Raw genomic sequence first — 15,443 nt, 5'->3', positions numbered from 1 at the left:
AGTTCAACTCTATTCTTCTAAGGTGGATGACGGCAACCATAAAGTACATGAACCTACCATAGATGAGGCTTTTGTGGGAAATAATGATAAACAGTGGTTTGAGGGTGAGGGATATGGGATATGGGATAAAACCTGTAGTCGGAGTCTGAACTCTCACTACAGTGGGCCCGAGTTCAGAACACTTGCCGCAGTTCTCGGTAGTGTTTCCATATTTTCATTCACATATCCTGAGTCATTAATCAAGAGCCAAATGCAGCTGAAGATGTTGCACAACACTTTGTGTGAGAGCAGGCAAGCTTCTCTGCTGAGCCGAGGGTACAAAAGTAAATATGGGAGGCAAATAGACTTAGAAGAGTACAGATACAGTGCCTTCAGAAATAATTAATACCCCTCGACTTATTCCACATTTTGTGTTACAGCCTGAATTCAAAATGGATAAAAACATTTTTTTAGACTTTTTTGCAAATTTATTGAAAATGAAATATAGAAATATCTAATTTGCATAAGTTCACACCAATGAGTCAATAATTTGTAGAAGTACCTTTGGCAGCAATTTCAGCTGCAAGTCTTTCTGGGTAAGTCGCAAAGAGCTTTCCACACCTGAATTGTGCAACATTTGCCCATTATTCTTTTCAAAATTCTTCAAACTTTTTCAAATTGGTTGCTAATCACTGCTAGACAACCATTTTAAGGTGTTGCCATAGATTTTTTTTCAAGCAGATTTAGGTCAAAACTGTAACTTACCCACTCAGGAACATTCACTGTCTTCTTGGTGAGCAACTTGGCCTTGTGTTTTATGTTATTGTCCTGCTGAAAGGTGAATTCATCTCCCAGTGTCTGGTGCAAATCAGACTGAACCAAATTTTCCTCTAGGATTTTTCCTGTGCTTAGCTCCATTCCGTTACTTTTTTATTCTGAAGGTGCCCTTCTTTGCAAGGCATTAGAAAACCTCCCTGGTCTTTGTGTTGAATCTGTGTTTGAAATTCACTGCTTGACTGAGGGGCCTTACAGATAATTGTATGTGTGAGGTGCAGAAATGAGGCAGTCATTCAAAAATCATGTTAAACACTATTATTGCACACAGAGAGTCCATGAAACTTATTATGTGACTTGTACACATTTTTTTCTCCTGAACTTATTTAGGCTTGCCATAGCAAAGGGGCTGAATACTTATTGACTCAAGACATTTTTCAGCTTTTCATTTTTTATGAATTTGTAAAAAATTTGAAGAACCTAATTCCACTTTGACATTAAGTGGTATTGTGTGTAGCCCAGTGACAGAAAAGTTTTATTTAAGAAATGTTTAATTGAGACTAACACAACAAAATGTGGAAAAAGTCAAGGGATGTGAATACTTTCTGAAGGCACTGTATTTATGAAGCACACGTTATTAGAGGGACAATTCCCCCTAGTAAGAGTTCAGGGAGGTGGAAACTTATTCAGTCTTATTCATTTAATTGACAGGAGTAAGCCTAGGTTGTGATGATCAGTGAAAAAACAACTAATTTGAATCTCATGAAAGCTCATGCCTCTACTGTGGTAGATTCCGTTAGAATGGACACCATCACTTTGTTTTGACCTTTTTGAACGTGAAATCCAACTTTCCCCTTTAACCGACCATGACAGATAAGGCCCCCTCTTTTCCCTCATCGCTGGGCAACCTTTCTCCATATCTGCCAGGCTCCCGCAGTTGAACATTGTGTTGACTCTCTCCTGCTCTCCACAAGCTGAGTAAACAGTCAACTCCCTCTTTCTCCCAGACAGTGGGGAGTGTGCAGGGGATGGGCTTTCCTTAAATGCAGCACCCTTTTCTAGACTCCGTCCACAGCCCCTCCTAGCCTACTGATTAAATACATTTGTATGTTTTTATTCACGCTGGGTTTCCAAATCTCTCCCAGATGGCCCCAGACATGCTCAAGAAGCAGGTTTTCAGAAACCTAGCCCATACCAGAGATGTGCCATTGGAAATGACAGTGCTATTTTTGCTAGGCACCACAAACGCCCCCATTCTCCCGTTTGTGGCTTGCACTCCCAAGAGAAGTAATGAAGGCCCCCTGAATCCCACTGTCACACAGCTTGAATCAGTTTGAACTCGAGGCAAGTGTAGAAAAGAAAACAGCTTTATACTGTAGCAGTCTGGGACCACACCTCAGGCCGCGCTTTTGCAAGAAGTAGACAGGTACCCAAATCTGAACACATAATTGGGATGTGAACAGATGAACTTTCAACTGATTCTTGGTCTTTATGAACATAAGCTTCAGTATTTGCATGAGTTTTGGGCCCAACATCTGTCTCTATCAGCAAAGCTGAGTTTGGAATGTGAATCGCTGGAGGTTACATCTGTCTGGTGTTCACAGCCAATTGATGGACCAGGGGCGGATTACATGGGTTCTATGTTGCGACGAGTGTACCTCTCACTCAAGAGAGGTCATGAAGGAGATTGCAGAAGTCCCCTTTTGTGAAAAAAATAGGACAAAAACAAATGAATAGAACAAATGACATTAGTACACAATGTTAAGTCTGTGGGCTGAAAGAGACAGAGCACATAGTAAGAAACCTGAACTAACAATGGGTTACAAATGAGTTGATGGAGAGAGATGGCTGAGGTCTCACAGAGTCATGAGTCAGTGGTTGAGAGGGAAAAGCCTGAATACTTAACTCCACAATAAGACTCTTCAGAATAGGTGGTCGTAGTAAACACCTGAGTACTGAATGATCCATGACAGAGGTATTGAAGTAGTGGGAGCAAAGAGGGTTTCCGATTGTTGTACTCAGGTACTGTAGGTAAAGCACAATAGCAGGACGAAATTCAGATGTCATTGTTTTCGATGAGACAGCGATGGGAAATTCCGACGAAGTTACACCATCTACCGCAACAGCAAAGGCCACACCAGATGTCGGCTAGCCATCAAACAAGTCATAACTAATTTAGACTACAATGAGGATTTCACAAGCACACTGTACCCATATGCACCTAAAGAAATTGGGAAATGTAAAACAATTTTTGATTTCAGCAACTGGTACCAAAAATGTAACTGATACAATAAATATTACAGACTGCAGGGAGATAAAATGATATACAGGGAGATGAAGGATAAGCAGCATGCTAGTCTTCACTGGTTAGGCCATTCTTCATAGCTGTCTGTGACGACGCTGCACATTGCAGGCAAGCGGTCTTGATTTGACAGTCATCATTCACTCTCTCTTTATTAGTCAATCTCCTCTCACACCCTGCTCTCTTGGGGTTCTCACAGATAGCCTTCTTAAAATGTATTTTAAATACATAATTCTAACTCTTGACAAAAAAAAAATGGGAGAGAAAAACTTGAAAGGGTGAGCAGCCAGTTAGTAATGTAATGTCTTACTACATATAAATAATATCTGTTTATTTAACCAGTCAGAGTGAACTACATGCTACTTAAGTCTGCAGGGTCGACCCAGACAAATTATGAGGCTATAATGGTATTTCATTCAGCCTAAGGAAGAAGGTGTTTACTTTATAATGCTTTAAAGAGATCTGTGGGTCAAAGTATCAAATACCAGGGGAGGTCCTGCATCTGTTCAAACTGCAGACAATGGGTAGAGAGAGAGCTGTCAGGCTTGAATCCACACTTTAATATGTTTCCCTTCCCCAACTAGCACTGTGTGACAGTAACACCACTCCCTCTATAGGAGGAACGAAGCAGACAGCCTATAGAGGGAAAGAAAAGTCAGAAGTCTTCTTGATTAGGGAATAAGTTAGTAAGAGATTAAAGTTAGTAAAAATGTTATTTCATTATTATTATTATTATTATATGTTACATTGTTGGAAATATCCATTATTTAATCAAATATTCCTTGGTTCTAAGATATAATAACTCAATAAAAGTACATTCTTATTGTTTTAGTGTGTCTGTCGCTTTAAAGCTTCAATATGTAACTATTTGGGCGACCCGACCAAATTCACATAGACATGAGTTATAGATCTGTCATTCTCATTGAAAGCAAGTCTAAGAAGTGATACATCTGTTCTATGTGCATATTGTTTTGCTTCCCATTCTAAAGTTTCGTTTTTGCGTCTTTTACTTTCAGTCTTGTACACCAGCTACTGATATTTTTGGTTATGGAAAATATATTTCACAGCGGTATAGATGGTACAATCCTCTACACTATACTTGCTTGCTTTGTCACATAAACTGAAATTAGGCGATCAATTAAAATTTTAGCAACCAGGAAATGGCAGAGCAATTTCTGAATAGTGCACCTTTAACGGAATTCCCTGTTAGCCACAGTTCAGGTCCAAAATCACCTTATTAATGGCAACAGCAGTTAACAAGTGCGCAAGTGCTTCTTGAGGTATATAGCAGACACTGGCAATAAGAGAGTGACACATGATGATGCACTATTAATGTAGTGACATAATGTAACTACCTTAATGTGAGACTGACTCATTACACAATAGTCCATTGGGTATCTATTAGGCCTAATTCTTTAAATACGGATGTCTCATGACCAAATGTATCAGTTTTTGAAGAGGACAACTCCTGAATCCCTCAAGCTTGAGTAATTCAAGGAAAAGTCAAACCAACCCCTCCCAGTCTTTCCCACTTGTTATCTTTCCTCCCTTCGTCCCTCACCAGAAAGGGCGCTTTTCTAGTGCCTATAAATTTGGGCCTGCTGAGCTGAACACTGTGCAGACCTCCCTCCCTAGCGTCTTTGACCTCTCGGCTTGGTGCCAGAAGTACCGCAGCAATGACGTAGTCCCGCACCTGCAGTGCACTTAGAGCTTCCACTGCACTTCCAAAGATTGAGTTATACTTCCAAAAACACATTTGCCTTGTAGGTTTATTCTGCGAAAATCAAGCAGTTTAAGTTATCAATGAGCAGTGGTAAATATTACAGACTGCAGTCACTGCACCTTAAAATTTGTATTTTAACTCACTTTAATCACGGTGGTATTACAGGGGCACAATTCAGACGTTTATCTAATAGTGACATGCCTGGTACTGCTAATAGCATTGTGGCATGTGGATTGAGGGCTAGCACTGGAATGTCAGCCCAAGTTATTGGTTTAGCTTTTTTCATACATTGCTGAAATATTTGGTGGAATGATTTTGGAATGTAACCTGGAGGTAACATTTGATTGCCATTCCCTCCCTTGATCTTGCTGACCTTTTTAACTCTCCTCCATCTGTTGAGAATGGAGTGATGCCTGGAGGGAGGGTGGAGGGATATCGATGGAGTGTGGCCGATGAGGGTGGCCTATGTATCAAGTAGGCTATCCTACCCATTTACCCTTGAGGCTAAAGAGAGCTACTCTTGGTTACTTTTTCTATACGTTTTATTTAATTTAACTTTATTGATCCTCAGGAGGAAATCAAGACGTCAGAGGCACACACACACAACACAATCACACAGAATACAGAACATTCGCCTACACATTACAAAACATATTAGGTGCTGGTATTAAAAGTTTTCAAACTTTTTACGAACAAATTTTTCATGTAAACATTTTACAAGGAATATACACTACATGACCAAAAGTATGTGGATACCTGCTCGTCAAACCTATAATTCCAAAATCATTGGCATTAATATGGAGCTGGTCCCCCCTTTGCTGCTATAACAGCCTCCACTCATCTGGGAAGTCTTTCAACAAGATCAAAATCAAATGTTTTATTGGACACATAACCATATTTAGCAGATGTTATTGCGGGTGCATGTTGGAATGCTTGTTGGATGTTGGAATATTATGTTGGAACATTGCTGCGGGGACTTGCTTCCATTCAGCCACAAGAGCATTAGTGAGGTCGGGCACTGATGTTGGGCAATAAGGCCTGGCTCGCAGTCGGTGTTTCAATTCATCCCAAAGATGTTTGATGGGGTTGAGGTCAGGGTTCTGTATAGGCCTGTCAAGTTCTTCCACACCGATCTCAACAAACCATTTCTGTATAGACCTTGCATTGTGTACGGGGCATTGTCATGCTGAAACAGGAAAGGCTTTCCCCAAACTGTTGCCACAAAGATGGAAGTAAAGAATCATCTAGAATGTCATTGTATGCTGTAGCATAAAGATTTCCCTTCACTGGACCTAAGGGGTCTGAAAAACAGCCCCAGACCATTATTCCTCCTCCACCAAACTTTACAAATCAAATCAAATGTTATTGGTTACATACACATATTTAGCAGATGTTATTGCGGGTGTAGCGAAATGCTTGTGTTCCTAGCTCCAAAAGTGCAGTAATATCTAACAATTCACAACAATACACAAATCTAAAAGTAAAAGAATGGAATAAAGAAATATATAAATATTAGGACTTGCAAAATCGGAGTGGCATTGACTAAAATACAGTAGAATAGAATACAGTATATACAGTTGAAGTCGGAAGTTTACATACACCTTAGCCAAATACATTCAAACTCAGTTTTTCACAATTCCTGACATTTAATCCTAGTAAAAATTGGTCAGTCTTAGGTCAGTTAGGATCACCACTTTATTTTAAGAATGTGAAATGTCAGAAAAATAGTAGAGAGAATGATTTATTTCAGATTTTATTTCTTTCATCACATTCCCAGTGGGTCAGAAGTTTACATACACTCAATTAGTATTTGGTAGCATTGCCATTAAATTGTTTAACCTGGGTCAAACATGTCGGGTAGCCTTCCACAAGCTTCCCACAATAAGTTGGGTGAATTTTGCCCAATTCCTCCTGACAGAGCTGGTGTAACCGAGTCAGATTTGTAGGCCTCCTTGCTCGCACACACTTTTTCAGTTCTGCTCACAAATTTTCTATAGGATTGAGGTCAAGGCTTTGTGATGGCCACTCAATACCTTGACTTTGTGGTCCTTAAGCCATTTTACCACAACTCTGGAAGTATGCTTGGGGTCATTGTCCACCAAGCTTTAACTTCCTGACTGATATCATGAGATGTTGCTTCAATATATCCACATCATTTTCCTCCCTCATGATGCCATCTATTTTGTGAAGAGCACCAGTCCCTCCTGCAGCAAAGCACCCTCACAACATGATGCTGCCACCCCCGTGCTTCACGGTTGGGATGGTGTTCTTCGGGCTTGCAAGCCTCCCCCTTATTCCTCCAAACATAACAATGTTCATTATGGCCAAACAGTTCTATTTTTGATTCATCAGACCAGAGGACATTTCTCCAAAAGTACGATCTTTGTCCTTATGTGCAGTTGCAAACCGTAGTCTGGCTTTTTTATGGCTGTTTTGGAGCAGTGGCTTCTACCTTGCTGAGCGGCCTTTCAGGTTATGTTGATATAGGACTCGTTTTACTGTGGATATAGATACTTTTGTAGCTGTTTCCTCCAGCATCTTCACGTCCTTTGCTGTTGTTCTGTGATTGATTTGTACTTGTCGCACCAAAAAAACATTCATCTCTAGGAGACAGAACGTCTCCTTCCTGAGCGGTATGACGGTTGCGTGGTCCCATGGTGTTTATACTTGCATACTATTGTTTGTACAGATAAACGTGGTACCTTCAGGCGTTTGGAAATTGCTCCCAAGGAAGAACCAGACTTGTGGAGATCTACAATTATATTTCTGAGGTCTTGGCTGATTTCTTTTGATTTTCCCATGATGTCAAGCAAAGAGGCACTGAGTTTGAAGGTAGGCCTTGAAATACATCCACAGGTACACCTCCAATTGACTCAAATTATGTCAATTAGCCTATCAGAAGCTTCTAAAGTCATGACATCATTTTCTGGAATTTTCCAAGCTGTTTAAAGGCAAAGTCAACTTAGTGTATGTAAACTTCTGACCCACTGGAATTGTGATACAGTGAATTATAAGTGAAACAATCTGTCTGCAAACAATTGTTGGAAAAATTACTTGTGTCATGCACAAAGTAGATGTCCTAACCGATTTGCCAAACGATAGTCTGTTAACAAGAAATTTGTGGAGTGGTTGAAAAACAAGTTTTAATGACTCTGACCTAAGTGTATGTAAACTTCTGACTTCAACTGTACATATGAGATGAGTAAAGCAGTATGTCAACATTAGTAAAGTGACTAGTTTTCCATTATTAAAGTGGCCAGTGATTTCATGTCTATGTACATAGGGCAGCAGCCTCTAAGGCTAGTGATGGCTATTTAACAGTCTTATGGCCTTGAGATAGAAGCTGTTTTTCAGTCTCTCAGTCCCAGCTTTGATGCACCTGTGCTGACTTTGCCTTCTGGATCATAGTGAGGTGATGTCCTTGATTATCTTTTTGGCCTTCCTGTGACATCGGGTGCTGTACGCGTCCTGGAGGGCAGACAGTGTGCCCCCGGTGATGCGTTGGGAAGACAGTACCACCCTCTGGAAAGCCCTGCGGTTGTGGGCTGTGTAGTTGCCGTACCAGGCGGTAATATAGCCCGACAGGATGCTCTCAATTCAAATCAAATAATTTTATTCGTCACATTCGTCGAATACCTTACAGTGAACTGCTTACTTACGGGCCCCTAATCAACAATGCAATTAAAAAATTTTGGGATAAGAATAAGAAATAAAAGTAACAAGTAATTAAAGAGCAGCACTAAAATAACAATAGCAAGACTATATATACCGGTACAGAGTCAATGTGCGGGGGCACCGGTTAGTTGAGGTAATATGTACATGTAGGTAGAGTTATTAAAGTGACTATGCATAGATGATAACAGCAGAAAGTAGCAGCAGTGTAAAAGAGAGGGGGACAATGCAAATAGCCTGGGTAGCACTTTGATTAGGTGTTCAGAAGTGTTACGGCTTGGGGTTAGAAGCTGTTTAGAAACCTCTTGGACCAAGACTTGGTGCTCTGGTACCGCTTGCCGTGCGGTAGAAGAGAGAACAGTCTATCAAATCAAAGTTTATTTGTCACGTGCGCTGAACACAACAGGTGTAGACCTTACAGTGAAATGCTTAAATACAGGCTCTAACCAATAGTGCAAAAAAGGTATTAGGTGAACAATAGGTAAATAAAGAAATAAGTTACAAATAACACATAAGAGAGAACAGTCTATGACTAGGGTGGCTGGAGTCGTTGAAAATGTTTAGGGCCTTCCTCTGACACCACCTGGTATAGAGGTCCTTGATGGCAGAAAGCTTGGCCCCAGTGATGTACTGGGCAGTTCGCACTACCCTCTGTAGTGCCTTGCGCTCGGAGGCCGAGCAGTTGCCATACCAGGCAGTGATGCAACCAGTCAGGATGCTCTCGATGGTGCAACTGTGGAACCTTTTGAGGATCTGAGGACCCATGCCAAATCTTTTCAGTATCCCGTGGGGGAACGGGTTTTGTCGTGCCGTCTTCACGACTGTCTTGGTGTGCTTGGACCATGTTAGTTTGTTGGTGATGTGGACACCAAGGAACTTGAAGCTCTCAAACTGCTCCATTGCAGCTCGGTCGATGAGAATGGGGACGTGCTTGGTCCTCCTTTTCCTGTAGTCCACAATCATCTCCTTTGTCTTGATCACGTTGAGGGAGAGGTTGTTGTCCTGGCACCACGCGGCCAGGTCTCTGACCTCCTCCCTATAGGATGTCTCATCATTGTCGGTGATCAGGCCTACCACTGTTGTGTCATCTGCAAACTTAATGATGGTGTTGGAGTCGTGCCTGGCCGTGCAGTCATGAGTGAACAGGGAGTACAGGAGGGGACTGAGTACACACCCCTGAGGGGCACCAGTGCTGAGGATCAGCGTGACGGATGTGGTGTGACCTACACTTACCACCTGGGGGCGGCCCGTCTGAAAGTCCAGGATCCAGTTGCAGAGGGAGGTGTTTAGTCCCAGAGTCCTTAGCTTATTGATGAGCTGTGAGGGCACTATGGTGTTGAACACTGAGCTGTAGTCAATGAATAGCATTCTCACATAGGTGTTCCTTTTATCCAGGTGGGAAAGGGCAGTGTGGAGTGCAATAGAGATTGCATCATCTGTGGATCTGTTGGGGCGGTATAAAAATTGGAGTGAGAGAGAGCCATGATTCTGTGAAACAGAGTATGTTACAGTCCCTGATGTCGCTCTGGAAGGGGATCCTCGCCCTGAGCTCGTCTACTTTATTGTCCAGAAACGGAACATTAGCGAGCAATATACTCGGAAGCGGTGGATGGTGTGCCCGCCTCCTGAGTCGGACTAGAAGTCCACTCCGAATACCTCTTCTCCGCCGGCGGCATCTTGGAGCAGCCTCTGTGATAAGTTCAATTGTCCTGTGGGTTACAAACAAAGGATACAATTCGGGAAAGTCGTAATGCTGGTGAGTTACCGCCGCTCTGATTTCCAAAAGTTATTTCCGGCTGTATGTAATAACACAAAAACGTTCTGGGCTAATAATGTAATAAATAACACACACACAAAACAAAATACTGCAAAGTTGCTTAAGAGCTAGAAGCAGACTAGCCATGTCTGTTGTCACCATATTTTATCGTTGGCACAGTTGGCATTGCATTGGGGCAGATAGCCTTCTCCTGGCATCCTCCAAACCCAGATTTGTCTGTCGGACTGCCAGATGGTAAAGCCTGATTCATCACTCCAGAGAACATGTTTCCAGAGAATGCGTCTCCACTGCTCCAGAGTCCAATGGCGGCGAGCTTTACACCACTCCAGCCGACGCATGGCATTGTGCATGGTGATCTTAGGCTTGTGTGTGGCAGTTCGGCTATGGAAACCAATTTCATGAAGCTCCCGACGAACAGTTCTTGTGTTGACATTTCTTCCAGAGGCAGTTTGGAAATCGATAGTGAGTGTTGCAACCGAGGACAGAAGATTTTTAAGTGCTGCACGCTTCAGCACTCAGCAGTACCGTTCTGTGAGCTTCTGTGGCCTACCACTTCACGGCTGAGCCGTTGTTGCTCCTAGACGTTTCCACTTCACAATAACAGCACTTACAGTTGACCGGGGCAGCTCTAGCACTTGTTTAGCACTTGTTGGAAAGGTGGCATCCTATGACGGTGCCACATTGAAAGTCAATGAGCTCTTCAGTAAGGCCATTCTACTGCCAATGTTTGTCTATGGAGATTGCATGGCGGTGTGCTCGATTTTATACACCTGTCAGTAATGGGTGTGGCTGAAATAGCCAAATCCCCTAATTTGAAGGGTGTCCACATACACTATATATACACAAAAGTATCTACTGAATGTCTATAATTCTAGTCGGCTACATGCATTGACGTTTTAGAATGATTGGCTGTCGCACCTGTGTTCTATCGAAACAGTCAAAAAAACATACGTTTCATTGGAGGAGGTCATGGTTTCCATTCGTCAATCAAAACACACACACCTACAGAGAACACAGAGGCACCTGTGAGTGCTTTAGGGTATGAAACACCGGTTGGACACAAAGATCAGTGCTCTGATCACAGGGAAAAGGGCAGCTGGTCTACAATAACAGGGCCTTCGCAGTGTCTCTGTCAGCCATAAAGGGTCCATTGAGCCCCAAGTTCAGTGATATTCAGAGGGCAATGAACGAGCTCCAGTCACTGCGACCTTTCAAAGGTCACTGGCATGACTGAATCTCCCCCTGACTCTATGGCTCATCTTTCTCAAAGTTTCCAAATTTAAACACAAATAAGTGGGTGACATAGGCAGAGTTGTATCGAGGCATACGAGACCCAAATGATGTTTGTGTACTATTTGGTCCAGAGAACATAGTCTCAGACTCTCAGGATAGTGAGTAAGGCTTAACACATTTAATATCAACATCACATGACATGATGAGACACCAAGGGTAAATTACAGCAAACTGCTTAGTCAGGAATATAATTTAATTTGTAGTATTAACAATACCACTTTTATATCTCCAGTTTAAAGGGATAGCCCACTCAAAATACCTTGGGTGTAGTCGATTTACCAATACAGATTTAGGATGAAAACTACAGGCATCTCACAATAATCTAACCAGGGATAACATAATGCATTTCCCTTGAATTAAGAAAATGCTTTAAATGACACTCACCTGGTATGATGAGAAAAAGCACTTTAGGTTGATTGCCAGAGTGTAGGTTACGGGTGCCGAATTTGAGGACTTCTGTGACAGCACCACAGCAGTATAGGTGCTCTGTGCAGGCCTCATCCTTATCCTCCATCACTGAGGATCCCATCTCAAAGGCTTAGCAAGAGAGAGGCATAAACAGGGTTATGTATTGTTATTTCATACTGTACATCTGGAAATGTTACATTATGTTTGTTACGCAACAAAAAATGTTTTTTATTCATAGGATGAATATTGGCTACTAGCTTTCATTATTATGGAGATAATCAGACATTCACCCTATGAAATACATCCTATCCTTAGTAATAGCTTTACAGAAGTAGCCTAATATTTTCTATGCATCTCAACTGCACAGCTACTGTAGCTAGTAGAGGCTGTCCTTTCGAGAATGATCCAATTTCACTGAGATTAATAGAACACACTACACTCAACCTTTCACCTATTTGTTATCAGCTAAACGTGTTATGAACTTTGACACCCAGTCAGTGTAATACATTAGCTATATGATACTATACGCATTAGTTGAGCATTTAAGGAATAGTTTTTAGGTTGTTTGACATGACATGTCTTGCATTTGAAGTCTAGCTAGCTAATTTGTTAGCTCATTACATATGAACATTTGTCTGTGAGCTGGCTAGCTAGCATTATGTTGCTAATGTTGGCAATAGGTCAACTAGCTAGATTTTCACAGCGATAATTACATACCAAATTACTTCTCGAAATAAAAATGTTTTGCCGCAGCTACTGTATTCCAAATGCTTTGCTACACAGAAGATGGTGATGCCTTAGTAGTGTGTGCCAGTGAGACTGAAGAAGCACGAGCAATAGCGCGCACCCGGCTTCGTGCTGGTCCAGTCTGACAGTCTTCGGTGTCGTTCCAGATTAGCTAGCTACATTTTAACCCTGTTCAGCAAATTATCACACCGTGAAGACACGACCGCATTTGTGGGGACCTGAGACCATTCAGCTGTGTATCAGATCTTTTAAAACATGGGAGCAGCGTTTAATATGGCTGAAATCCCATCAATACTTAACGATTTGATATTCTGCGCAACACAACTACAAAATAAGTGGTCTGAAACGTCGCCGTTTGCTTCGTCTTCTTCTTTCTCATTGAGATTCAATACCAGTGTGCAAAACCTTGTTTAGGTGCATTACCGCCACCTTCTGAGCTGGAGTGAAAACATTGTTCTTCAAACAAACAAAGCTATTTTGTTTCTGTCACATGCGCCGAATACAACAGACCTTACAGTGAAATGCTTACTTACAAGCCCTTAACCAACAATGCTTTAAGAAGTTTTTAACAAAAATAAGTGTTAAGTAAAAAATAGAAAATAAAAAATCAAAGTAACAAATACTTTAAAACAGCAGCAGTAAAATAACAATAGTGAGGCTATATACAGGGGGTACCGGTACAGAGTCAATGTGCGGGGGCACCGGTTAGTAGCAGCAGCGTAAAAGAGGGGTCTGGGTAGCACTTTGATTAGCTGTTCAGGAGTCTTATGGCTTGGGGGTAGAAGCTGTTAAGAAGCCTTTTGGACCTAGACTTGGCGCTCCGGTACCACTTGATCACGTTGAGGGAGATGTTGTTATCCTGATACCACACGGCCAGGTCTCTGACCTACTCCCTATAGGCTGTCTCATCATGGTCGGTGATCAGGCCTAACACTGTTGTGTCATCAGAAAACTTGATGATGGTGTTGGAGTCGTGCCTGGCCATGCAGTCATGAGTGAACAGGGAGTACAGGAGGGGACAGAGAATATTTAATGTTGGTTGTTGATGGGAATGCAGATGCCTCTGTGTGTGTGTGTGTGTGTGTGTGTGTGTGTGTGTGTGTGTGTGTGTGTGTGTGTGTGTGTGTGTGTGTGTGTGTGTGTGTGTGTGTGTGTGTGTGTGTGTGTGTGTGTGTGTGTGTGTGTGTGTGTGTGTGTGTGTGTGTGTGCTTTGATTTCAGGAAACACGTTAACATGCAGGACTGAGAGCCTCCCTCGGGAGAGGAGATAAAACTCTCCTCAACTCATTGGATCTGGACTAAACCTAAATCACTTAGCCACATTTCTGAGCTTTCACTATGTAGGGGCTGATATATGCCTGACCAGGTCCATAAAACAGCAGCTGGGCAATGATTGAGAAACATGTAAGAACCATAGCACACTTACAACCACTGAACATCACATCCATTGTCCAGCAAAATTCATGATCACAGTACTTACTGTTACACCTGCACCTTGTCAGATGGGACAGTACATTCAAAAGATGTTCTGTTTGGCTGTTGCATTTACATAACAACTTTCCGCCTCCCACCCCATCAATTGCTCTCTCTCTCTCTCTCTCTCTCTCTCTCTCTCTCTCTCTCTCTCTCTCTCTCTCTCTCTCTCTCTCTCTCTCTCTCTCTCTCTCTCTCTCTCTCTCTCTCTCTCTCCCCCCCCCTCTCTCTCTCTCTCTCTCTCTCTCTCTCTCTCTCTCTCTCTCTCTCTTGACATTTTCCATATTCACGCTGGCGGGCTGCTGTCAGACATTTCCTGCTGAGTGTTACGCTGCACCAGCTGTGATCCCCAATGTGGCAAAGGTGATGCCCCCGTTGGCCATGAGTGGGGAGCCAGGGATGTGCAGCCTACAGAGACACCTGCAAGTCATTTGGGTCCAGCTGTGAAGAGTTCACTCAAAGAGGAGCTAGGCTTGGCACTGTGCATCACAAAATTGGATGTGCTCCCAAACCTGCAGGGAGGGAGAGCGGAGGCTCTCATGCAGCCTGTGGGAGGCAACAGTGGTGGTGAAGTTGCTGCTGTTTCCAATGGAATGTGGTGTGATGTGGTGTGGTGTGATGGGGTGGCTGAAAAGTTCCCAGACCTGAACTCCTTATTATTTAGAAGCCACAAGCTGGGAGCCGTTAATGTTTGAGGGCTGACGGAGAAGACAATATCAGCACATTGTGTGTAGCAATGAAATCACTCCTCCTCCTAGGTGGTGGGATGTCCCTCTCCTGCTGTCAAAGGTGCCTCTCTTCCATTTGCAGATTTGTTCTTTAGTTGTTTTTGGGGGGCATCCTTTTTAGTAAGGGAGGCGGAACGTTACTTTACAGTAATGATACAAACAATAATGTAATTTGAAAAGCTTGCACAAAATTATCAGGAGTATCATGCCATAATATTTCAGTGGCAGAAGATAGTGTTTATTTGCCTTTATATCAAGTTGGTGTTAAGTCAGCTCAGATTGACTTAAGGAAAACCTTTTCATTTCAAGAGCGATGGGTGTCAGCAGGTGCGAGAAGAGAGCCACTGGCTGGCTTTGGTGTCGTTCTTAAGTACCAGTGTGTCTTCCCTAAAGGAATGGAAACTGACCTTATGACTAATATGATCCTGGTGCAAGGTGCTGATGACACCCAAATGCCAAGGTCTCTCAGGAGCACGGCTGCATCTGATCTTAAAGGTCAAATTAGGACTGAGACGAAACATTACAAGAATTTACAGTCATTTATATGATTTTTATCAAATCAAATCAA

The 15,443-nt window shown here is 42.4% G+C and overlaps 1 protein-coding gene across 2 annotated transcripts in view; it reads right to left on the bottom strand.

Annotated features, from left to right (window-relative positions):
- Positions 1-13,036, bottom strand: part of ldah (lipid droplet associated hydrolase) — a 62,345-nt gene extending 49,309 nt beyond the window's left edge. Inside the window, exons 1-2 of one of the 2 annotated variants that reach the window (XM_071365721.1) lie at positions 12,646-13,036; positions 11,905-12,057 (exon numbers count right to left, since the gene is read on the bottom strand). In XM_071365721.1, coding sequence (XP_071221822.1) covers positions 11,905-12,049 — 145 coding nt within the window. In that variant the 5' untranslated portion in view covers positions 12,050-12,057; positions 12,646-13,036. Of the gene's footprint in view, positions 1-8,374; positions 10,160-11,904; positions 12,058-12,645 lie in introns of those variants that run through there. The other variant, XM_071365722.1, reaches the window with a different exon arrangement.
- Between the last annotated feature and the right edge of the window lie 2,407 nt (positions 13,037-15,443).

This window comes from Salvelinus alpinus, chromosome 25 (assembly GCF_045679555.1).
Source record: "Salvelinus alpinus chromosome 25, SLU_Salpinus.1, whole genome shotgun sequence".
Lineage (NCBI taxonomy): Eukaryota > Metazoa > Chordata > Actinopteri > Salmoniformes > Salmonidae > Salvelinus > Salvelinus alpinus.
The sequence above is the reverse complement of the archived record's forward strand: the minus strand, read 5'-3'. Positions and strand labels throughout refer to the sequence as shown.